Source organism: Trachemys scripta, chromosome 1 (assembly GCF_013100865.1).
Source record: "Trachemys scripta elegans isolate TJP31775 chromosome 1, CAS_Tse_1.0, whole genome shotgun sequence".
NCBI classification, from domain to species: Eukaryota; Metazoa; Chordata; order Testudines; family Emydidae; genus Trachemys; species Trachemys scripta.
In genome coordinates, this window is record NC_048298.1 from 289748522 (window position 1) to 289773735 (window position 25214).

At 40.9% G+C, this 25214-nt stretch overlaps 1 protein-coding gene across 5 annotated transcripts in view; it reads left to right on the plus strand.

Moving 5' to 3' along the window:
• FNDC3A (fibronectin type III domain containing 3A) overlaps positions 1-25214 on the plus strand; it is a 189667-nt gene that overhangs the window by 88385 nt on the left and 76068 nt on the right. For 4 of the 5 annotated variants that reach the window (XM_034758505.1, XM_034758502.1, XM_034758503.1 and 1 more), the window contains one exon: positions 24461-24537. In XM_034758505.1, the coding sequence (XP_034614396.1) occupies positions 24461-24537 (77 nt within the window). Of the gene's footprint in view, positions 1-20397; positions 20539-24460; positions 24538-25214 lie in introns of those variants that run through there. The other variant, XM_034758506.1, reaches the window with a different exon arrangement.

Consider the following 25214-nt stretch of genomic DNA (forward strand, 5'->3'; position numbering starts at 1 on the left):
CTCCTCCCCGGCTCCGGCGGCGCATGGTCCGGAGGTATGGGGGCTGCCCAAAGCCCGTAGCGCTCGGCTCTTAAACAGAGCCGAAGAGTCAGAGGAGGAGCAGAGCCGCCATGGCCGGAGGCTTCGGGCAGCCCCATGTCTCCGGACCCTGCGCCACCGGAGCCCGGGAGGGGAAGTGCCCGGCCGGTGGCTGGGGTCCGGAGGCAAGGGGGCTGCCTGAAGCCCATAGCGCTCGGGCAGCTTGGCTCTTAAACAGAGCCGAAGAGTCAAGGGAGGAGCAGAGCCGCCGCGGGAGGGGAAGTGCCCGGCCAGCATTTTCCCGGACATGTTCGGCTTTTTGGCAATTCCCCCCGAACGGGGGTTTGATTGCTGAAAAGCCGGACATGTCCGGGAAAAAACGGACGTATGGTAACCCTAAACTGGAGGGAAGTTATGAGCTGGCTGAGTACTTTCTTCCCTGCTACCCCTGCACTCAAGATGACCTTCCTAACAATACGCAGCAAGCACTCTCCTTTTCCTTGTTAAAATTCCCCTCAAAACATGCTTTTGTGCAGCCTGTGTCTTCATTCACCACCCTATTTACTTAATTGTGATAACTTCATCTGCTGATCACCCAGAGCTCTGTGTCTGTGTTGTCCTCTATCATTTGTCTAAGATCAGAAGCTCATGAGTCAAGGAGATTTGTTGCTTCATGCTTTGTAGTGCTTTCAGCACACTACAAATAATATACCTAATTGCAAGACCTGAGAAATAAAAAGTAAATTTAAGCATACAAGGGGATTGCTTTAAGAAAAGGTTTGAGAACACTTGAGCACTTTTAGTGTTCTAAGCATACGCACTGGAGTTATACTTCTCAGTGTGGTGGTTTGCTAGTATTTGTCGTCACTGCTACCTGTCTTTTGGTAGTAAAGTCCTGTAAACAGAAAGGGATCACGTAACATAAAGGAGAAAATTGTTGAGAGCTAAAGAAAAAATTGGAAATCTTTGACAATGCATATGAATTGTCCAAGGGTAGAAAGATTCAAATCTGATTTTGGTGCCAGCCAGGCTATTTTCATAAGACATATAATTAAATTGAAATTGGGTAAAGCCATTTAAAAACATAACTGTGAAAATTGATGGCTGCTGAACTACTAATAATTTGTAAATATACACAATCAAACTTTAAACTTTTACTTATCCCAGTTCATAATTCTTTCTCATCAGCAATGTTGTCCGGCTAGACTAAGGGCCAGTCTACACTAGAAACGATACAGTGGTGCAGCTGCACCATTGTAGCACATCTAATGAAGACAGTCCCATTGGCATAATAAAACCACCTCCAGCTCCAATTAAATATGAAGTCTTTAAGGAAAAAAAGGGACAAGTTCCATTCCAGTACACCACTTGGAGTTATGACTCAGTTCATTGAGACTTTATTAGCATGACAAGCTATACAATTGTTGCCAAACTGTGTGCTAAGGAAAAAAGGACAAACCCCTTATCTTGTAGAGGAGGGTGTGACCATCCAGGAGAGTGTTACATAGTATTTGGCCATTTATCATTACAAACCATTCCTGATCCAGTGGCAGGTTTCTACATAGCATGATGCCAGTTTTCTCCTTTCTCTGTGTTAGGCAGGCGCTTTTTGTCATCATGTTTTATGGGACATATTTTATGATTTCTGATAGTTTGAGGAAATTGTCATAATGTCAGGGTAATTGTCCCTCTGTGCTCTGTTCAAGAAATGCGGTCTCTGGTCTCTCCGCTTTACCTGCCTGAGTAGAGAACTGTGGCCCTTTCCCTTCTGACTGAGGTTTTAAGCTGCAGTCTCCTTTTTTTAGTGTGCTTATCCCAAGCAGGTCTGCAGTTTGTGCTCCTTCGTTTCTCTCCAAGAGCAATAATATTGTCTTTACCAGTGGCCAGACAGCCTTCTTAAGCAGAATACATTTATTTAAGGACAAAAGAATACCGCAAATAGTACAAGAAAACAGTAAACATATCTACACACATATTAAACATACCAACAGTCGCCTATCAGTGCTCTGGGGCCCTGGCAAATCAAAGTCCTTCCAACTGTTCAGCAAGGGTGAGGGCCCGGCCCTCCCTTGAACAAAAGTTCATGTGCATTAGCTGGATCAGAAGGAATGTCATGAGTCTATTTAAAGTCAGCTTTTTATACCAAAAGTTCTTCCTCTGTTTCCTTGGGCCTCTGATACCTGCTTGAAACAGTATATGCTAACCACTCCAAGGTGCTATTTTCTGAATCTGTTTACAATCTTAGACTGCAATAATGAGCCACCATCTTTTTTCTAGTTCCTAGAGGAGCTGAGCTTATGGAGTAGAAATAGAGATAGTGTAGTATTGCATGGGGGATTTAGCAAATCACCATGTGTCAGTTTCTTGAGTTTCTTAATGCCTTGTCAATATTCCATAGGCCAGACTCTGGACTTCAAGGCACAACTTGATCATCTGCACCATCTAGTGAAGTCACCATATGTTATTTGTGTATGTAATAATTAGAATATTAATTGCATTTTCTTGTGGTATATCTAGAGACCATGGCAAGTTAAGAGATGGGGCACTTCATAAATTTTTGCTGTTGGTTTTTATTTCAAATGAGTGCTCTCATGACTTGGGATGTTGTACTAGATGAGGGTAAAAAAACTAATTAAATTTGAAAACAAATTTGAGTGAATCTCCTACTAGATGAAAGGGTGTGTCAGGGTAGATGTTTTTAGGAATATCCTTGAATTTACTCTGAAGCACTAGCTGATGAAAAAGGTGATGCCCATTTTTTGTGAGGGGTAAGCTATTGCAAGTACATTTGTACTCAAGTCCCTGTACTGACTTCCAGGTTGTGTCCAAATGTAATTTAGGCTGGTGATCTGGAAAGCCCTGGATGATCTGGAAGTACATTAGGTGAGAAGTAATTTCAGTTAATGCCTTTTTCATGGAGTTAAGATTGGATGAAAGGTCCTTGTGATCATTTCCCGGGTTTGAAATCTCCAGGGATGGCAGCAGAACAGTCTTAATTGAAGGGCCCTACCTTGGCAATTCAATCCCTTTGATGGTCCATCAGAGTACTAATGAGCTTCAAGACAAAATAAAATATATTTGTTAGATTTTCTCCAGGTTTTTTTATATTCGTCTTTTTATGCCTAAAAAATGACAGTATGGCTGCTAACATTTCTGCAGATAACAGCCATGGATTCTTAATTGCAACCCATTGTAGATAGTTTTATTTAAAAACTCATTTTAAAATGAGCACCTAGATACATTAGTGATCAGCTCTCTATACGTTTATAAAAAAAAAGTTACTCACTTTGACTACCAAACAGTCATCAGATAGTAATGACCTCTGGTCACCACTGATCTGAGCCCCAGCAAACTATTGGGAAAAGACTAGCAGTACCATCCCCTGAATATCTGCTTTCCAGAGATAACTTATTTTTGTTTGTTAGTTAGGTAACAGGACTTCTATCTTAGTTTGTCAGTTTGCTATACTGAAATGTATATTTTTTAAAAAGAAAGAGTTCTTGTAAATCTATATAGCCATTTTTGATAGTAGTAGTGTTTATGGGCTTTTGTGAAACCTTCCTTAAGCCCAAATTTTCTTATTCTAAAGTGGAATTATAAGCTACATTAGAGTGATTCATAAAACTGGGTTTAAAATGTATGAATGGGTTCTCTTTGTAGAAGTGAATTACAGCAGATAGTCCATTCATGAATTCTTTCCACTGCAAAATATGTGAATGAAGATGACTCATCCTGAGCACATTTTATAACAGTCACAAGTTGCAGCTAAGGGCTATTAAATGTAACTTGACATAATAAGAGAGACAATGTTATATATGGCTCTGCAAAAGGAAAATTGCCGTATTCATAAAATGAGAATGTGTGCAAATTAGAATGGATTATAAATACTTCATGTTTTGAAATGAATAAAATATCAGTGTAAGGCAAGTCTCTTGAAAGAAAAATAATAAGCAACCTTGCTTTGGTTTAATTTAGTTTAAAATAAGGAATAAAATATCCATTAAAATGTGTTTTTAAGAGTTGAAAGGGAGAGGAAGTTTACATCCATTATGAAGCAGCAGTAATATGATGCTATAGTTAGAAGTGTAATTTTCTTTTCATTGTTAGCTTAATTTTGAGTCCCCAGCCGCAGCCCTGTCCAGTATCCACAGAGTTAAATAAATAAAACAAATCCCTTTTCTGACTCCCATTTCACATGAGTGGGCTCCTGCCAGTGGAGAATTTTTTAAAGAACACTGTAAATTAATGAAACAAGGCATTTCTGAATTCTGAATGTAACTGATCAGAACTTTTGCTTTTTTTTTGGAAAATCTTATTTCTTCTTCGAGTAGTGTCCCTATGGGTGCTCCACTTCAGAGATTTCTAGCTAGTAGTAACAGAGAGTCCTGTGGCACCTTTAAGACTAACAGATGTATTGGAGCATAAGCTTTCATGGGTGAATACCCACTTCGTCAGGCGCAGTGGGTATTCACCCACGAAAGCTTATCCTCCAATACATCTATTAGTCTTAATGGTGCCACAGGACTCCGTTGCTTTTTACAGATCCAGACTAACACGGCTACCCCTCTGATACTAGCTAGTAGTGTCCGTTTGGCCCATGCATGCTATATACGGGTGCTTGGGCAAACTGCCCTCAGCTCCTTCTCTACTGCCTTTCCCCGAGATGGAACATCTAGAGCATAGTCAGCCTTTTCTTTTTTCTTCATTGTTAGTTTATGGTAGTAGGTTGTTGTGTGGTGTTTAGTATGGTTGATTAGTTTTGGGTGAGAGGACTGTTTTCTACTCTTTTCCCCTGGGAGACTTGTCTTCTCCTGGCAAGGTATGCTTGGTTCACCAGGCTTCAAATGATGCTTCTCTTGCCAGGATGCTATACCAATAAGTGATGGGCATTCCAAATGTGTATATATAGCCTTGATGTCTGCCAAGAGGAGGCATAGGGTGCATGCACGGACTAAAGAGACATTGCTAGCTAGAAATCGCTGATCAAGGGCTCAAGAGGAGCATATGCATCTGAAGTGGAGCACCCATAGAGACCCATATCTTGAAAAACCACAGTTACTGCCAGAGGCGGATTAGGGTTTTTTGGGGGGCCGTGTGGCCCTGGGCCAGAGCATGTGTGGGGCCCTCCCCACCCCTTCTGCCTGCAGTCCCCCCACCCTTCCTCCCCATGCTCCTGTGGAGGAAATGGGGTCGGGGTGTGGGGACTTGCCTCACTCCCCCCCACACCTGGCCCTCCTGCTGGAGAGCTGGGTCGGAACACAGGGGCTTCCCCCGCCTGGCGCTCCTGCCGGGGAGCTGGGTCGGGGCGCAAGGTCTTGCTCCACTCCACCAGGCATTCCTGCTGGGGAAGCCCCCCACACCCCAACCCTGCTCCCCAGCAGGAGCACCGAGCGAAGCAGGGCAAGCCCCCACACCCTGACCCCGCTTCCCAGCAGGCATACCAGGCAGAGCAGGTAGGGGTGCAGGGATGCCCATTTTTATGGGGGCCCCCATTGGCTGAGACATCTGGGCACAGGCCCTGTTGGCCCAGTGGCTAATTCGCCACTGTTACTGCACAGGGTGAACAATTCCTTCTTATGCTTTCCAGCTCCTTGGAGGGGGGGGAGAGAGAGAGAGAGAGAGAGAGTGTGTGTGTGTGTGTGTACACTGTAAGTTTCCCTGTTGCATTCTAAATAGAAACTAAAGTATTAAACTTTGGATAAAACTTTTATAAAATACCTGTTTTATCTGTCTTTCTAGTAACAGCTTAAAATCAGATGGCTAAGAGAGGAAATGAAATGTGTATTCTGTCAAACCACTTTCTCGCTAAAGAAATAATAAGTTGGCTATAGATTAATGTTGGTAGGAGAGATGAATGATTTTCCAATCACTGATTTCTGTTTAATGCATGTGCATAATTAATAGTATTACATCATAAATGGACAGATCTAAAAGCTAAGAAATCAAACAGAATTCAGATTTCTTCATCCTAGCTGTTAAACTATTGTGCTGTTGGGTGTTTTAGGAATCTGTGAAATAAAATAAAAATTAACATGAGATTATGATTCTCTGTATTTACTCAATATAATATGAAGCAATCACCTCGTTTTTTCTTTTTAGGTGTCTACAATGTACTCGGTTTTCATTAGTGTCTGTGGGTACGTCTGCATAGCAAAGAAAAACTCATGGCTGGCCCGTGCCAGTCAACTTGGGCTCACGGGGCTCGGGCTGCAGAGCTGTTTCATTGCTAGGTAGAATTCTTGGCACCCTCTGATGTCCTATAGCCCGGTTCCAGCCCCAGCCCAGAAGTCTATACAGCAGTGAAACAGCCCTGCAGTCTAAGCCCCGTGAGCCCAAATCAACTGGCATGGGCCAACCGTGGGTGTTTCTTTGCTGTTGTAGACATACCCTGTGTGTCTAGCTTTTCTCTCTCTACCTTCACCCAATCTGCTTTTCTCCCTTACCCTCCCATCCCATACCCCCACTATACCATGCACTTTTGGGGCACGTGACTGAAATACCAATGTTGGGTCACATACATTCCATTACTGTGTGCGTACTATGCACATGCACACTTTCATGATTATGTCCTTGACATGTGTCTTACAGTACTGATGCTTCCAATTGTGTGTCCAGCCCATTTCATTCCTTGTTATGAAACCATTGCTGGAAAGGAAGTAGCCCAACACATTTCTCATTGCGGAGTTAAAGAGGCAAAAGTGAAATAGAAATTAAGAAGTGAAATTGATCCAAATAGGAATGTAATTGGGATTTTTTATTAAATCTAGATCAAAGATACCACGCCAGTGAACTTGCACTTAACTGATTTAAATGTGCACACATGAAAAAAAAGTTGCAATCAGATTTTTTAAAATTCTTATTTGGTGTTTTCACTTAAGGTATGTTACATTGAGAACACTTTACTCTCATAGTATTTCTTATGGCATCATATAATGAAATCTCATTGATATGAGATTCTTTTTAAACAAAGATAACACATCTTCCTTTTTACTGAGCAGAAAACTACTTTTTTCCTCAGTTTAATCATCTGATGAGTATCCCCCCTGAGGGCTTGTCTGTATAGGGCTTTAGTCTGCACTAATTTGAGTTAGTCCAGTCTGAAAATCCTTGCACACACATGATGCAATTCCTTAGAGTGCACTAACTCTGCATTTATTGAAAACTCTGTAGTCCTTTTTCAAAGTGTACGAAGTTCAGTATGAATTGAGTTAGTGCAGTCTATTGTTCATTTGCACACAATGCTGGTGTGCACTACTTTGTCTGTCCTCCAACTGCTATGCCACACTGCTTTGTGGATGCCTATTACTGACCTGTCTGTTTACTTGGGTGCCTGCCACTGTTCTGGGGTCAAGTTCACTGAATGTCCTCTTGTCCATTTAAAAATTGGCACAGTGCCAAGATCGGCGCACTTGGTCCTGGATTCCAATATACTGGCATTACAGCAATATTACTCCAGCAGCCTTTATAATATGCCTTGAGCAGCCGCTTGGAGCCATGCTGAAACCCTAGATTTCATCGCCATCTGGGGAGAAGCATGAGTTCAGCATGCCCTTGGGGCATTCCTGCTGAGTTGTATATGCCCTGTAACAGGCATTCGTACAAGAAAATAAGTTTCCCTTAGCAACAGCACAGTTGTACAGCTCCAAATGACTTTTCACAGGCTTATACAGAAAAAGACTAGGAGCAGTTCAGGCTTCAAACAATCAGTGCAGAAGCCAATCTGTTTTTCTCTGTACTTTCAGCATGTCTGCAGGGGAGATAAAGTAGAAACTAAATTGAGACATTGCTCACTTTTGGTTTGGACATTATGGGGAATCGCTCTATGGTTATTGCTCCCAGCATCTCTCACAACTCCCTTCCACTCCTTCACTACTTCTGGAGGGACCGTCTTGGTGAATAACTTCACAGTGAATCTTGCTGATCTGCCCTTTGCTTTTCTGAATAAGGCTGTTCTCTGCCTTCTAGTCACCCACCTCAGTGTAACATCACTGAGAGTCAGGACAACCTAAAAGGGATGTAGAGGGGTTTACTATCTAGTTTGACCCCAGAAGCCCCCTACTAATCCCTCCAACACCTCATCAGCACTTCCAAGGCACAGCCTAAACTGCAAAGCCAAACCCTGAACATAATTCCCAACACCCACAGCCGCCGAGGCACAACTGCAAACTCAAACAGCATCTACGGCACACCAAAAAATCCTAATCTAGCCATGCACCCACTGCTTACCATCTGGAGTTCCCCCACAGTGGGAAGAATCTCAGGGAGGGGAAATGAGAAATACATATTAGAAAAATACTATCATAGCCTCTCTGGAATATGAACCACCACCACTTGGGTGTTTTCCCCTTCGCCCACAGCCAGAGCACCTGCACTGGCCAGACTCTCAAGGACAGGGCCTTTATCAATAAATGAGCAGCTGGGTAACTTGAGGGGGAAGAAACAGAGAACTTGGAATGAACCGTTTGCAGACCTCATTTCAGACTCCCCTACCCCCACTTCCCAAAAATGAAAATAATGGAGAGGTGGAGATTGTATTTGAAGTTGGAGAGGGGGGAAAAAAAACAGGGAACTATCCAAAGAGCTTGGGGAGAGAGCATTGAAGTGACCAGAGACAGCATTGCCATGGCAAAAGACACTGAGTGTGGCTTGCTGTAACCTGCCTCAGTTTCTACCCTCAGTGAGGTCAGAAACAGTGCAGTTGAGGAGAAGCCACTCTGCTTTACAGTAGTATATCTCCCTTTAATAAAACCTTCTGAAATGAGCACGTATACAGTGATTTAAAGGCTCTTATCTAAGAGCCCAGATAAAACTTAAGTTCCAGAACAAAAGTCTCTAGGTGCCAGCAGCAGCTACTTCAGCTATAAGGCATCAGGCTTCTCCGCTGCCTAAAAAACTCTGAAGTCTTTCCCCTGCTTGTTGAGGGACTCTCCCAGGCCTCGCTGCTTGGAGAGCATTTGGCTAATTTGGGCTCCCTGGCAGTTCTTCTCCTCAGGAGCTTCCTTTCCATTCTCCTTGTCTAACTAAAATCCTTAGCCATGTTCAGCTGCTTCCTTGTCTAATTAAACTACCTCCCAGTTACTCAGTGAATTAACTACTCCCATTCCCTTCAGGATTGCCAACTGTTATAACACAAACCCAAACACCCTTGTCCCACCCCCTACCCCTCACCTTCCCCAAGGCCCCACCCCAGCACCATCCCTTTTCCAAGGCTCCACCCAGCTCACTCCATCTCCCCCTCCCTCCATCGCTTGCTTCCCCCCCACACACACACACACTTTCACTGGGCTGGGGCAGGAGGTTGGGGTGCAGGAGGAAGTGTGGGGTGCAAGCTCTGGGAGGGAGTTTGGGTGCAGGAGGGGGCTCCAGACTGGGGCAGGAGGGGGTTGGGGTGCAAGAGGAGGTGTGGGGTGCAAGCTCTGAGAGGGAGTTTGGGTGCATGAGGGGGTTCAGGGCTGGGGCAGGGAGTTGGGGTGCGGGCTCCAGCCGGGCAGCACTTACCTTGGGCGGCTCCCGGTTGGTGGCGCAGCAGAGCTAAGGCAGGTTCCCTCCCTGCCCTGGCCCCGCGCAGCTTCTGGAAGCGGCTGACACATCCCTGCGGGGGTAGGCAGGATCTCTGTGCACTGCCCCTGCCTGCAGGCACTGCCCCCACAGCTCCCATTGGCCACAGTTCCCAGCCAATGGGACCTGTGGAATCGGCACTTGGGGCAGTGCATGGAGACCCCCTGGTTCCCTCCCAGGGGCCGCAGGGACATGTCAGCTGCTTCTGGGAGTTGCACAGGGCCAGGTCAGGTAGGGAGCCTGCCTTAGCCCAGCTGTGCCACCGGACTATTAACAGCCTAAAATCTTCCAGTTTGGTTTCAGTAGCCTCTGGGAGATAGAGCCCGATTCCGGAAGACTCCCAGCAAAACCAAGAGGGTTGGCAACCCTCCCCCTTGTGGAGCTTGTCAGAGGTAGGTTGGGGCCCTGACCTCTTCAGAGGGCCAGCTAGGCCTCTGACACAGGGATACGCAGAGGCAACTCCTGGAGGCAATAGAGAAGTAGAATGCTCTGCTGCAGCGCATGCTGCTAGCGGGCACACAGACAGTCGAAGCTCTATGCTGAAGCCCCTGGACAATACAAGGTCCTGGGAACACCAGCATGCATTTCCCACTGTACCCCACAGCTGTGCTCCCAGATGCCATTCCCCTCCCTAGCCCAAGTTGAGGACAGCAAGAAGAATTACACCCGGGAGCCCTGCTCTTTCAAGCCCTTTAACGCCCTGATAACTTTGAGCCCGACACTCAACACCAGAAGGTCCAAGAACAAGAGGCAGAGACAAGACATATACTTGCCTGTGAACTGGAGCTCTGCCCCCCACCCCATTGTTGTGCATTGCTCTCCACTTCACTGTGTCACTTAAACCTGTGTTTCACTGATGTTTTAATTACATGTTTCTGGTTGTTATATAATAAATCATTGTTTAATAATAAAAACCTTTAAAAATCATTCATAAAGAATCTGCAGCGCACGGTAGACAGAAAAAACTGTAAATTTTGCGTAAGTCAGAGATTTTTACAAAAGTATAACAGCAGACACAAGATAACATAAGGAGCTGCACAACGTGCCACTTCTACCACCCCTAAAAGACACTGCAATGCTCACATTCCATGCCCCCTGCTTTCCCCTGGTTAACAGCTGGATTTACAGCAGGACATTTTCAGGCCTGAAACTCAAATTAAGAGCAATAGGCATCTGTAAGGTAGTGTACTCACCACCTGTAGTACCCCCTTGTATCAGCGTTCAGTGCTGCGGGGCATCCCCGTTCTGGCACTTTCTCCTGCCATCTGCCTCTTGCTGGGTCTTCCTTGGCTCAGACCTCCAGTCAAATCACACAAAGCTCAGTCCCTTTCTGGGGTAACAAGATCCAACTGAAAATCCAAATCAAATGCAGGTTCTTCTGCCCCTCTCAGGTTCCACTAAAGTCCTCTGCTTTGTGGTCTCTTCTCTTGGCCCATGCAGAGTTTCCCTTATCTTGCTTCTTCCCCTACTGCCTCTCTTCTCCCAGGGACTTTGATCGCTTTCCTTCGGAATCTCCCTGATCGTTTTAGGCCCTGTCTTAGGGCTCCTCCACAGGAGCCTACTCTGCTTTGTGTGTTCTCCTACCTGACTTCCAACCTTTCTAGGTTTGTTTACACTGGAATAAAAGGCCGGCGGTACAGCCACAGTTGGTCCAGGTCAGCGGAGTCAGGCTTGTGGGTCTAAATATTGCTGTGTAGACATTCAGGATCTGGCTGGAACCCAGGCTCTGGGATCCTCACCTCTTGTGGGACTCCAGAGCTCAGGCTCCAGCCTAAGCCCAAATGTCTATACTGCAGTTTTACAGCCCCACAGCCCAAGCCTGAGTCAGCGATCCAGGGCAGCCATGGGTGTTTAATTTCTGTGTAGATATACCCTATGAGCCCTGTCTCGGTGCTTTCCCCACTCTCATCCCCAGGAGCCTATCCTGTGGGTTCTTCCTGCAGGAGAGTCCTGCATTCTCCAGAATCTTTTCCCCATAGACTGTCCCCAGGTCTATTTAAGTAGTCCTGTGAAGCTAGAGTCAGTCACTAACTCCATTACACCCAGCTGGCATCACTAATTGCCCCAAGTAGCTATGGGTAAGTCTGAGCCCACCTGCCTTAAAGGGCCAGCCAGCCTTTGGCAGCATCCCTGACAGTATTGTTCTGGCTGTTTCCATTTTCTCATGGGTTCTTTGCTGGCTGCTTAAACTGCTGAGCAAGTCTTTGCACTCCAGCCTCCCGCCCATCATTAAGACTTTCTTCCTTACTTTCAAAAATATTGTGCAAAATACAACATGCAGCTATAATTTTAAACAAAAAACTCTGCAGCTTCCAACCAACCCATAAATAGTGCCACCTTCCTTTAAGGTGGCCAGCACACACTCCACTGTCATTCTGCAGCTACTATAACGATAGTTTAACAGTTCCTTCGTTCTCTCCAAGTAGCCTGTGAATGGCTTCCTTAGCCAGGGAAGCAGAGGATAAGCCAGGTCTTTCAGGATAACTAGAGCAATTTCCCTACCATTAATGTCCACAGTGATTCTGGGGGCAGTCTCCTTTATTCATTCGGGCAAATAGAGGTGAGTTCCAAAAGACTGTGGACCTTTCCAGATCCCTCTCCATTTATGTTTGTGAACCTGCTCTGGTGTTCAACCAGCCCTTGGAGCACCATGGAGAAATACCCCTTTCTGGTTATATACTTAAAGGCCTGATATGGGAGATAAATGATAGGCACGTGGTCCCATCTATTACCCCAATACAGTTTGGGAACCTCATGCGTGCAAAGCCATCAAAAATCTGAACATTAACAAGTTTTGTAACCTGATGCAACAGTACTTTATGCATGGTATCACACACCTGCATGACAGTGGTCCCAACGGTTGATCTCCTTATGTCAAATTGGTTGTTTACAGACTGGCAACATTCGGGGATGGCCAGACTCCAGAGAACAATGGTGACCCGCTTCTCAGTGAATATGGGGCCCCACACATTGGTATGCTTCTGCTGCAGCTCCAGGGTTACTTTAGCATTGATCTCATCAAAGGTTGCCTTTGCCATCCTGAAATTCTTTTGTCACTGCTAATTATCCCAGGTCTGCAGAACAGTCCTTTCCCACACATTAACACTGGTTTCCCAAGCCCAGAAACAGTGCTGAATTGTTTGAAGTGGCTCCAGGAAGAGCTCATGTAGTAGCAATTGCTCAGTGGGCTTCTCGGCTTCCTCGTCCTTCCTCCGCTGCCGCTGCTGCTGCAGGAGTCACTGCTGAAAATGGAAAATGGTGCTAGCCTGCCCAGAAAGAGAAGACGCATGGGACAAAGGGAGCAGAATCATGGGATTCTTTTAATTTGACCCCAAGTCCAGAATTCGCCATTGGCTTCTTCCTGGCTTACATTATGCATTCCACAGTGTGCAGTGAGAAAAATCCCAGCATGCGCACAGTTCACCAGCAAAGCCAAGGACCATGGGATATCCTCCCACAATGCCATCTGCTTAGTTCACACAAAGCCCCTGCTTAAAATACACAATGATGCAAATTGAAAGTGGGCACAGCCATCCTGTGTGCACATTATTAGTATGGCTTACATATTATGCACCAACTAGTCTGAGTCAACTCAATGAGAACTAAAGTCCCTGTGTAAGCATGGTCAGAGTTACACTGCTTACATCTGCTTAATAAAAATAATCTGTTGTACAAAGGAAGAAAAGGAGATGTAGTTGAGGGGGAAATTACTTAGTAATACTTTTATTAGTAGTAATTAGGGCTGTCATGCGATTAAAAAAAATAATTATGCGATTAATTGCACTGTTAAATAATAGAATACCATTTATTTAAATATTTTTCTACATTTTCAAATATATTGATTTCAATTACAACACAGAATACAAAGTGTACAGTGCTCACTTTATATTTATTTTTGATTACAAATATTTGCACTGTAAATAAACAGAAATAGTATTTTTCAATTCACCTAATACAAGTACAGTAATGCAAACTCTTTATCATGAAAGTTGAACTTACAAATGTAGAATTATGTACAAAAAAACTGCATTCAAAAATAAAACAATGTAAAATTTTAGAGCCTGTAAGTCCACTCAGTCCTACTTCTTGTTAAGCCAATCGCTCAGACAAACACGTTTGTTTACATTTTCAGGAGATAATACTGCCCGATTGTTGTTTACAGTGTCACCTGACAGTGAGAACAGGCGTTCGCATTGCAGTGTTGTAGCCGGAATCGCAAGATATTTACGTGCCAGATGCGTTAAAGATTCATATGTCCCTTCATGCTTCAACCACCATTCCAGGGGACGTGCATCCATGCTGATGAGGGGTTCTGCTTGATAAGAATCTAAAGCACTGCGGAGCGACACATGTTCATTTTCATTATCTGAGTCAGATGCCACCAACACAAGGTTGATTTTTTTTGTTTTTTTGGTGGTTTGGGTTCTGTAGTTTCCACATTGGAGTGTTGCTCTCTTAAGACTTCTGAAAACATGCTCTACACCTCATCCCTCTCAGATTTTGGAAGGCACTTCAGATTCTTAAACCTTGGGTTGAGTGCTGTAGCTATCTTTAGAAATCTCACATTGGTACCTTCTTTGCGTTTTGTCAAATCTGCAGTGAAAGTGTTCTTAAAATGACAGCATGTGCTGGGTCATCATCCGAGATTGCTATAACATGAAATACTGTATATGGCAGAATGCGGGTAAAACAGAGCAGGGGACATACAATTCTCCCCCAAGGAGTTCAATCAAAATTTAATTAATGCATTATTTTTTTAACAAGCATCATCAGCATGGAAGCATGTCCTCTGGAATGATGGCCAAAGCATGAAGGGGCATACTGTTTAGCATATCTGGCACGTAAATACCTTACAACAACGGCTACAACAGTGCCATTCAAACTCTTGTTCTCGCTTTCAGGTCACATTGTGAATAAGAAGCAGACAGCAGTATCTCCTGCAAATGTAAACAATCTTGTTTGTCTTAGCGATGGCTGAACAAGAAGTAGGACTGAGTGGATGTGTAGGCTCTGAAGTTTTACATTGTTTTGTTTTTGAGTGCAGTTATGTAACAAAAAAAATCTACATTTGTAAATTGCACTTTTACAACAAAGAGATTGCACTTCAGTACTTGTATGAGGTGAATTGAAAAATACTATTACTTTTGTATATCATTTTTACAGTGCAAATATTTGTAATCAAAAATAATATACACTTTGATTTCAGTTACAACACAGAATACAATATATATGAAAAGGTAGGAAAAACTTTTTAAATCCAAAATATTTAATTAATTTCAATTGGTATTCTATTGTTTAACAGTGTAATTAAAACCAATTAATCGTGATTAATGTTTGTGAGTGAATCGCATGAGTTAACTGAGATTAATCAACAGCCCTAGTAATAATTTTTCTCTTCCCCATCTTACTTCTTTCCCACTTTACCTTGAGGATTGATGTATAGGTAGCAAATCTGCTTTCTTTCCACAATTGTACTTCTGTCTGTATTAGTTTGTTTGGAAAGATGTAGATCTGAGATTGAAAAGGGCAGGTTGGTGCCTCTATAATGTGTCTGTTAGTTATTTGATTCTTGGTAGGTGGAGCCTTTGTGTAAGGAAATGTATTTTTTTTTATGACAAGCAAAGGATTCTATTATATCTCTTCTGATTCTATGATAGAATCAGGAAGTGTTTTCCCTTTTCATTATAGAACCAAAAAAGATGAAAGGGGAGAACCAATTCTGGACTTGACATGGTAAAACCTGTAAAAAATAATGTAGATGGAATAGATTTTTAAAAGTGTCTTTGGCAGTCAATCCAGGGGATTTTCTTGCATCCCTAGATCCCCAGGAACCCTGGTTTTGCAGGGTCAACATCAGAATTTGAAGTTTGCTCCTGAGGGAGTGGGAGGAACAGCGGTTGTTTTGTGACCTAAATGATATTGTAGAAACCACTTCATTAGGGAAAAGGTCAGGTGTGTGATGTAGATCATAGTACCTCTCTATGTTTAGTTCAAGCATAATTTTTAAATCTAACCAAAAAAGCAATGTCCTGGACTCTTCAGATGTTCCAAAGCCTTGGGCTGATTGACCTGGAACAAGAGTTCCATAAAGTTGTTTGATCAGTGAAAACTATACTCCTCTGTGTTTACTTTAAAAGTGACTGCCAGAATCAGGAATTTCATCTAGCTGTATAAGTATGAATAATGCACCAATCACCATGTTATATAGGTGCCAAATAAAATAAATGTTAAGATCAGCAGTGTTTTAGCCAGACTTCATTCTCCATTCTGTCTTCAGAAGGGTTGCATACTATAGTTGTATTCACATAGTTGTCTTGTTGTGGATGGACAGAGGAGGGGGTAAATATCTGTATCTGGTTCTTTTTTTTAATGTCATACATGGATGTTGTTTGATTGATCTGGTTTTGAGCTTGTTTTGTGCAGCTTGGGTTGCCTCAGAGGGAGCTTGCATCTGGGACAACTTCTTCTGTTTTATCCCATTTGCTTCAGACAGTTTTCATCCTCCTTCAATTGGTGGAGTAAAGACTATTTTCAGAAAGATGTGACTTCAAGAACACACATGAAAGGTTCTTGTAGATACAAATCTGCAGAGTTCAGAGGTGCATATTGAACACTTTCTAGTGCAAAGCAAATGTTCTGAACACAAGTAGAATCTGCACATCAGCTTACTGGAATTAGGAAAATTCAGGAAATTCCATCTGCTTTTGTCATTAGAGGGCTAAACTGTAATTCCATGTAGTGTCTATAATCAGAGGAGGGGGATGAGATCAGTCCTTAAGAACCTATCTCCATTTCTGTCAGCTGTAACAAAAGGCCTTTTCATCTGGTCAGAAAAGCAAATTCGCTGGCTAATGGAAAGAGAATGTTGTCTATACATTCAATGAAATAGATTTTACAGGAACATTGAGCTATTTGTTTAAAAAAATAGGGACAGTTGTCATTAAACCTTTTTGTTTTTAATGGGAACTAGATAGTAGCCACTTTTTGCACCAGCTATCCTGGTCCCAGAACTTCATCAGTGGAGGCCACCTTAATCTTCAAAACTCATGATATCAATTACCTAGTTGTCACTCTTTTTCTGATAGATCACTTAGTAAACCAGCTGCTCTGTCCTACAAATTTTTCTGCACTCTGTCTTGATGAAAAACAGATCCTAAGCCTGTCACCTCCTGCTATTTAAGTTTTGCCTCTGTTCCAACTTACCTAAGAAAATGGTCTTCCCAGTTTCTGCCCTAGTCTATTTACTAGGAAGGGAAATAGTGGTGGTACTTTATTGTCATCAAAATGGAGATAGGGCATACAAATCTACCATTAGATTTTCTTGTATATCTTTGAAACCTACACATTCAACAGATCACAATTCAAAGTGAATTCAGTTAAATGTATAGCATTTTTATGACCAGAAAGAGGAGAAAATATCTCCTTTGAAGAAAAGATCTGTAGGGTAGATATTTGGCTATTCCTGTGGTTATTCACCAAAGTATCACAACTTGGATACCTTCTACTTTCTGGACATACCCTATGGGTGTTACTTTCTTGTAGCAGTGATGCCTTCCTGACTTTCTCCTATCCTCCTAGCTAGATATGTGGTTTAATAGTCAAAAACCATCAGTCATTAAAATACAGAAAATAGAAGTTCATTACCTCCCGAAGGCATCTTCCATATAATCTCAGTCATAACTCTGGAATATCCCACCCTGAAAATAAGTATTTTGGATACAAGCAATAATGTGTATAGTTGATTTGCATATTTATGACCTACCTGTATGCAGATTTTATTCTGGGTTGTTGTTGTTGTTTTGGAGTATTAAGAAATTCACAACTGGAGAAAGAGGATTCCTTAGATCAGGGCTAGTTAATTGTGGACTGCAGGCCAAATCTGGACTGCCAGATGCTTTTGAACGGACCCCAAAATCTCTTTATTTAATTATTAATATATTTCCTTATTTCCTGAGAAAGCAGGAGATGTGAAAAAATTCTGCTCTCTAGTTAGGTATTAGTGCAGCCTGGTAAGCTGTGATAGAAGGAAATAACCCTTTAGTGCAGAGAGTTGGATATAAAGATACAGAAAAGAGCTTTTCAGGTAATAAAACTTTTTTCTTTTGAAAGAATTAAAAGGGGAAAACACGTAAAAATATGCTGAACTGTGTGGCTAAAATCTTTTAGATGATGTATATATATTCCCTAGCAAGAGCTGTTTTAAATCCCATCAGGTGGCCAGGTTGGTTGCTTAATTAATTCGGAATCACCTCAGTCTTATTGTACATGCACCTATTGAGTATTATGTGCAAATGTGATAGTCCTATCATGTAAGCACTGCACAAAGGCAATCTAGGGAAACTGAGAGGCTCTCACTTTTTCCCCAGTTAGTTTTTTGTGTGAGAACAAACTGTAAGACAAATACTGCTGTTTAATCACATTAAAGAGCCAGTGGAGATAGTTGGATTTTTACAACTGAGGATAAAAACATTAAAATGGAAAAATTCCTTGTGTTCAGTCTAATATACTGTATTTGTCTCCTTGTGATGCCTGGTGACTTATGGATAGCCAGGTATTTGGATCAGGACAGGATATAGGAGGACTGGAGACATTTAACATAAATGTATTGGAAGTGGTAAATCATAGAGAATCATAGAATATAAGGGTTGGAAGGGACCTCAGGAGGTCATCTAGTCCAACCCCCTGCTCAAAGCAGGACCAATCCCCAGGCAGATTTTTGTCCCAAAACCCTAAATGGCCCCCTCAAGGATTGAACTCAACCCTGGGTTTAGCATAGATACACAATAATTACTCGAGACAAGTTTGATACTATCCATAAAAGAAAGGCCCCAAACTGAACATTTTGAGAGTCTGGAACAGAGACTGTATAATAATTCCATAACTCCTCATTCAGATGTACCGCTTGATGGGGTAGGGTGGTATTAGTCTCTGATGTGCGACAGATCTGTCTAAGCACCTTGGATGGCATACATTCCCCAGTTAGCAGAGGCTGATCATCTGCTGCAAAGTCCAAGATTTTATTTTATATTTTGAAGATTATATTGATTAAAGAGTAGGCCTGTAACTGGCAAAAAAGATTTCATTATGATCACAGAAATAATTGAAATAAAAGTATATTTGATGCTTTGGGCAAGGAAGCCTGTATCCTCTGTTTTCTCAAAGGTTTGGACCAATATAGGACAGAGTTGATTGGTTTATTGATTGTAAAACCCTACAGGGAATCTGTCCTCTCCAGGCAATTTGCCTCTGTGAGGGGATTTGATGGCCTCCTTTTATTTTCTCAGTTTGAATGGGTGTGCACTCTCCCCATGGAAAAGCCTGGGGTGTTTTTGGAAGGGACTCTTCAGGCGTTGTTGGAGATGATCACGTTTCACAGCTCTCTGTCCTTTGATCCATTATTCCTCAGTCTCTTTGGATGAAGTTGGTGGGGTTTTTCCAATTCTGAAGGTATCTGCTTTGTTTGAGCGTTTTCCCCTTGCATTCTTTCTACTATCCTTTTATTAAGATAAGCTTCCCTGTTCACTGCAATCTACTCATGAGTAGATTTAATACTCAATTTAAAAGTATATATTGAAATTGGCCACCCCAGTTTGCGAGCAGCTACTACACATCCTTGATGCCAAAGCTAGACTGATGGGGGGAGGGAGGTGTTTTGTCAGTGTGAATTTAGGGCTAATGGAAAGTGTTAGATTGACAGCACTGTTTGTCCACATCCTTGTAGTGCTCACAGCTCCTACTGGTTCCTCTTTCTCAGCTCAAGTCCCAAACTTAGATTATATTATCTGCTTATTATAAGTAAAATTCTCAGTTCTTTCTTTGTAGCACTTTCTAGTGCTTGTCACTTAGAGATGATACTTCATGGTATCTTAGAGACAGAATTTAAAGAGATATAGACTTCTTTTGTCTGTTGTTGTTGTTGCTGCTGGAAGCCTAAAATAAAACTTCCAAGTCTTAGCTATTATATAAAGAAAGAGTGGTGCAACTATTCCTGGCATCGGGGACTATTGATTTACTGCAGTCTGTCAATGTTAGATGGGCATGCTGCTACGTCAGTGGTGCACTGTATTGTTTCAACTGCTGTGGCCTTTGTATTTGATCCTGGCAGTGCTTGCGTCAGTGATGCATATCATTGCCTGTGTGATGTCAAAGTGTGGGTGTTCAGTTACAGAGACATAGTTAAACTAATGTGCTGCAGTAAATCCTGAACACTATTTCCTCCTGGGAATAACAAAGAGAGAGTGAATCATCCTTGTTCACATTAGACTAATGCTAAGTATAGCAGTGTTCATGACCTGCAGCATCCACACAGATTAGTATCAGAACTACTGCAGCTTGCTAAACATGGTGTCAAAATAGTGTTTGTTTAAAAAGAGGTATTTATATGTACCTACTTCCCCAAGGGTTCACTGATTATCAGCTAAAGGTAAACCCTCCTAATCAGAAAATATGTGGTTAAAGTAATTCTTTAAAACTTAATTCTGTTAATTAAAATGTAAAAATCTTTCAATTATAAGAACTTCTGTAAATAATCACATCAGATTATGTAGTACTTAACAGATTGCAAAAAAAAATCAGAGTATACATCATGTAAAACAGTAAATGAAGTGTTTCGCTGAGGGGTATTCCGCTGAGAACAGTTGTCATCTTCTTTAAAATGAGCTACTTTTATCACTTGTTTTGACAGGCTTTTGAATCCACTTTTAGTACATACTTTCAACTGCTGTGCAGAAAAATAAGTGCAGTGTTTACAAGAACAAATCACTCTGCTGCATACCTGAAGCTTCCCTTTTTCCCTTTCTCAGTAAGTCATGTGATGATGATCATGTGACTCGGTCAAAGGAGCTTTTCCTCAACCATCACAAAAACGAAAGCATTCTCCCAATTAAAGCTGCTAACGTGTCCAACCTTGGATCACTGGATCTTGTTTACTCTTCTGCTATTACAGTAAAAACAAAATGAGTGGTAAGATTTGCTGACTGTATTTTGAAAGAGAGTTCTGCTTTTGTGTTAAAACATGAAAAGCATTACATAAATCTAAACCCAGTCTGTGTTTTCAGCAGATGCCAGATATATAATGGCTATAAAAGGTAGAAAAGGGTTGGTACATTTAAACATAGATCTGGTGATATGTAAAATTATGAATTGTCTTTATTATTATGTGGGTTCAGTAGATTAATGTGTACCACTGTGTATCCTGTTTTAAGGACCTCCCTGTCTGTCAGAACATAAAATTAGAAGCAAGTATTGCATTTGGAGGACTTTATGAATACTAGTTTTATAAGAGCACTATTATATACAGTTACTGTCCAGAAAGAATCTTTGTTTATAGACTGATAAAACGTTTGGTTTTTATTAAAAATTCAGTCCATTTAAGTTTACAATCTCTTTACTGAATTCAAAATTGAATGAGAAAGTGAGATTTGAAAACTAATTGCATATCTGATTAAATAAGTTTTTTTCAATATTTTGAAGTTTACAGGTTTGAAATGTATTTTCATAAGATTAAATTATGTCTGTGACAGTAGGAAGCATACATCATATTAATTTTGTTTCCCTCTTTATACTGTTTATAAGAGGCATGATACATTTTCTTTTACATTCTGTTCAAATAGGCATGCTCAAGATTTTAAGCAACCTGCTACAGTTAATATGACCTAAGCTGTTGTGTTTAGGTTTCACTGCTTCTTGCAAATGTTCTTAATTTTCATGAACTCTGTAACAAATGTCTCAGGAGACTTGTTCCCTACCACGGTCTCTTTATTTCCCCTTGGGATAAAATGCTTATCACTGCAAAAAAAAAAAAAAATTACAAGCTAGGTCTGCCATAATAATTTAAGGGAAATGTGGACATTCTGATACAATGGCACTATTGAAAGTATGGGAAAACATGTGTCTTCTGTTTTAATATGATATTTTTAGTGTGTGGTAAGGCATTTTTCAGGCAATTATATTTTAAACCAGGGTATCCAACCTACAGCCTGCAGCTGTACACAGTCCACCAAAGCATTTCATAAGGCCTGCAGCCTGCTTCAACACAATATACTAACATGCAATTTATTAGCACTGTGTCGTCATGTTTACATAATTTTAGTTTACACAAGAGTGTAAATAGACAATACTGTACATGGGTTGTTTCTCTCTAAAATCATACAAAACAAGCTGAACTTAAAATATAAATCAATACAGGTGACTTTAAATCATATTAAAATATGTAGAATCTGTTTGGGCCACACAAGGTTGTGCGTAGGTTTCTGTGGCCCTCCTATGTGATAAGGTTGGGCACCACTGTTTTAAACTATAAAATATTTCTATCAGATTTTTTTCTCCGAGTCCTTCAATTTTACTTTCATAATGAGATTCAGCATGTCGCAATATATAGAAGATTCCAGACTAGCAATTTAGATAATAGAAACCTTTGACATTAATAATAAAATCATCATATTAAGGAAACACTTTCTAAAGCAGAATTTCATTTGTATACACTATAAAAATATTAAAGTGTTAACACGTCCTAATAATGTCATTATTGGCTGATAATGTGACACCATTACTGTTTTTCATGGCTAGGAACAGTAAATTTGTCATGTATACTTATCAACAGTATAACAAGTAACTTGAAGCAATAGCAAATAGAAACACAAGAGTTTCTTTTACAATGTATTATGCCTAAATAAAACCAAGCTCTTCACATTAGTAGTAAAAACAAAAAAAATAAACTCAATTTTATATTTTTAAAAATCTGACATTGGCATTTTATCCCAAGCTCTCACAAAAAAAAAACTTTTTTTTTTTTTCCAAGTCATGCTAGCAGTACCATATTTCTGGCAAAAACATCACAGCAAGGAATGCTGTCAAGCTCTTTTTTTTTTTTTTTTTTGAAGTTTATCTACCATTTATTACATTTTACAATGATTTAAAAGCCTAATCAGAAGTATAATGGAGTTTATTGTTACAGCCTGAGTGAGAAGAAACCATCTTTTCTCTATTTTTAAAACTTCCGAATTTTAAAGTCAGGATATAAATATTTCAAAGTTAGCACCTTGTCTTAATGCTAACACTACAAGTGGGACTCATTCAAGTTAATAAATTGCCTTGAGTCTCTTATTTTCTGGCTGCTGGGGGAATAGGTGGTTTGTGAACGTGGCTGTATTGGGAGCAATGTGTTAATGCCACCATATGGCAACTTTTGTATTGGCTTTGGAGAAAACCGCTGCTTATATCAGTCAAGACAGAAAGTCATTAAATACACGAAATTGGTGGTCTTCAGAATGAAGTATAGTTTTGCTGTTCAGAACACTCTACTTAATTTGGCCAGATGCAGCAAAAGTAAACATCCATTGATGTGCTTATCATCTATATGCATACTATATATATATCTTTCTTCACAGATGTGCATCACCAGAGTTTCTGGAGCAACTAGGATGAAGGGTTTTAATTAGACGTGAGCAGGTGGGCATGATTCTCAACTGACTTCTAACTTGTGTAGTCATTTATATTTGTTTAAAGTGAGTGGTTTAAAGCAGAGTGGTATCATTTTGTATCCACTTTGAAAACATTTTTCTTGGCTATAAATGGCTACAAGATACAAGCAGCAGAGAACAGACCCCTTGTTTTTATTTAAAAATGTAAAGTATTTTCTGTTTTAGGGTGATGATACATTTAATATGCCTGCAGCTATTGCTATTGACTTTATTTTTTTAAGTAGTTCCATCTTTGTTTTTCTTCTTAAATATTCTGTTTAAGAGAGACTGTTTTAGGGTTAGGGACAGTAGCAACCCATTGTAGGCTTATATATTTGTTATATTATTTATGGTCCTCTTCAACACTCCTTACTCCAGCAGAACTCCCACTGCTTCAGTTGCTGAAGAAAATTTGTAATTCCAAGTTAAACAAAATATGGAAAAGGCTACATTAAAGTTTGCTTTTAACCCATCTTTTCCCATCTGCAACTAAAGACTTTGCTCTTGAAATTTGAGAATTTTTCTTTGCTGTCAAAGTCATGGACTACCAATTGCACAGAAAATAAAACTGAGCTTCTTTGCAGATTAAAACATTTATAGAATTGTATGTTTTCTGTTGAGGATCTTGTATAAAGTTTTCAAATTTGATCAGACACTAAGTTCAGAAATATTTTTGTTGCTCTAGCCCAGTTTTTCACATTCAGGCAGAATTACTTTTATTTTTCTTCAAGCATCTTTGCTTACCAACCATAGGATGGATTAATCTGCTTATACAGATAGTACTTGACGTTTACTTAGCACCTTGCATTTTCTGATCTGATCACAGTTTACAAGCATTAATGTCCTAAGTCTAAGCATAAGAACACACTCTTTTGGGGCGGAAAAATATTATCCTGGTTTTACAGATAAAGAATCAAATGCATCCCTTTTGTAACTGCTTTGAAATAGTTGGGAGTTCTGGGTACTCAGCACCTCTGAAAATCAGCCTATGCATTTTACTTTCCCTAAGATTACCCAGGAAGTCTGTTGCAAAGTTGAGAATAGAACACAGACCTCCACACTCCCAATCCTGTGCTTTTGCCTCAAAACCTTCCTCAAATATTTTCCTAGGAAGAATACACATGGATTTCTGTTCCTTTTAATTATTACCTTTGGTGATTATAGCTTTGTGTGTTTAAAAAAAGAAGCTTTATTTCCAGAAAGAGGGAAATATTTGCAGGGAAATAATTTTTCTATGCGCCATATCTGTTGTTCACATGAATTGAGTACCCTTCACTATAATTTTATCTTTACAGCCCATGTGCTCTGTTTATCCATGTTATCTTGTATATTTCTTTGCAGAGATATTGCAATTCAGAATGGACTTAGAACTTTTAAAGCTTGTTAAACCATGCTATACTGAAATACTTCTGTAACCCATTTAGGTCCTGCTCAGGTTCCAATGATGTCCCCAAATGGTTCAGTGCCTCCTATTTATGTGCCTCCTGGATATGCCCCACAGGTATGTCCAAACATCTGATTCATATGGCTTCATATATTCACATTACATTTGCAGTTAAATAAAACATACATAAAATCCTGGGACTAACATAACAATAAGCTGTCATGTCTAACCTGGTAACATGTCATGGTAAGTTTCAGAATTACAGTGATTTGTACAAGTAAATATGGTGGTGTCCCATAAAGTCCCTTCAGTAGGAGTCGTCTTGTATGCTTTTATGAGCCTCCTTTTTGATGTATGTGTATAATATTTATTTTACTCCCAGTTATTTATATTGTAATAGCATGCGAAGTTCCCAAGCGGGATCAGGGAACCCTTTTGCTAGGCATTGTACAAACATATAGGAAGACGTGGTTCCCTATTCTATTCTACCTTCCAAGACTCCAGTCCTGTACTGAGCTTCATGTTGGTAGATCCCCTTCATCTGTGCAAAGCCCCACACACTTCAGGGGGGCACCATCTGGTTAAAGTGTTCTGCCACCAAGGAGCTCCCTGCAGAACTGGAACTTAAATGGACAATACAGACGAACAATAATGGACAGAGAACATGTAAGACCAAGTGCCAAGTAGCTTTTGGGGATACATTGTCATTTATTATTTGTTTCTACAATGCCTAGCCGAATGGAGAACCAGCCTGGTTGTGGTCTTTAGGCACTACTGCAATACAAATCTTTGAT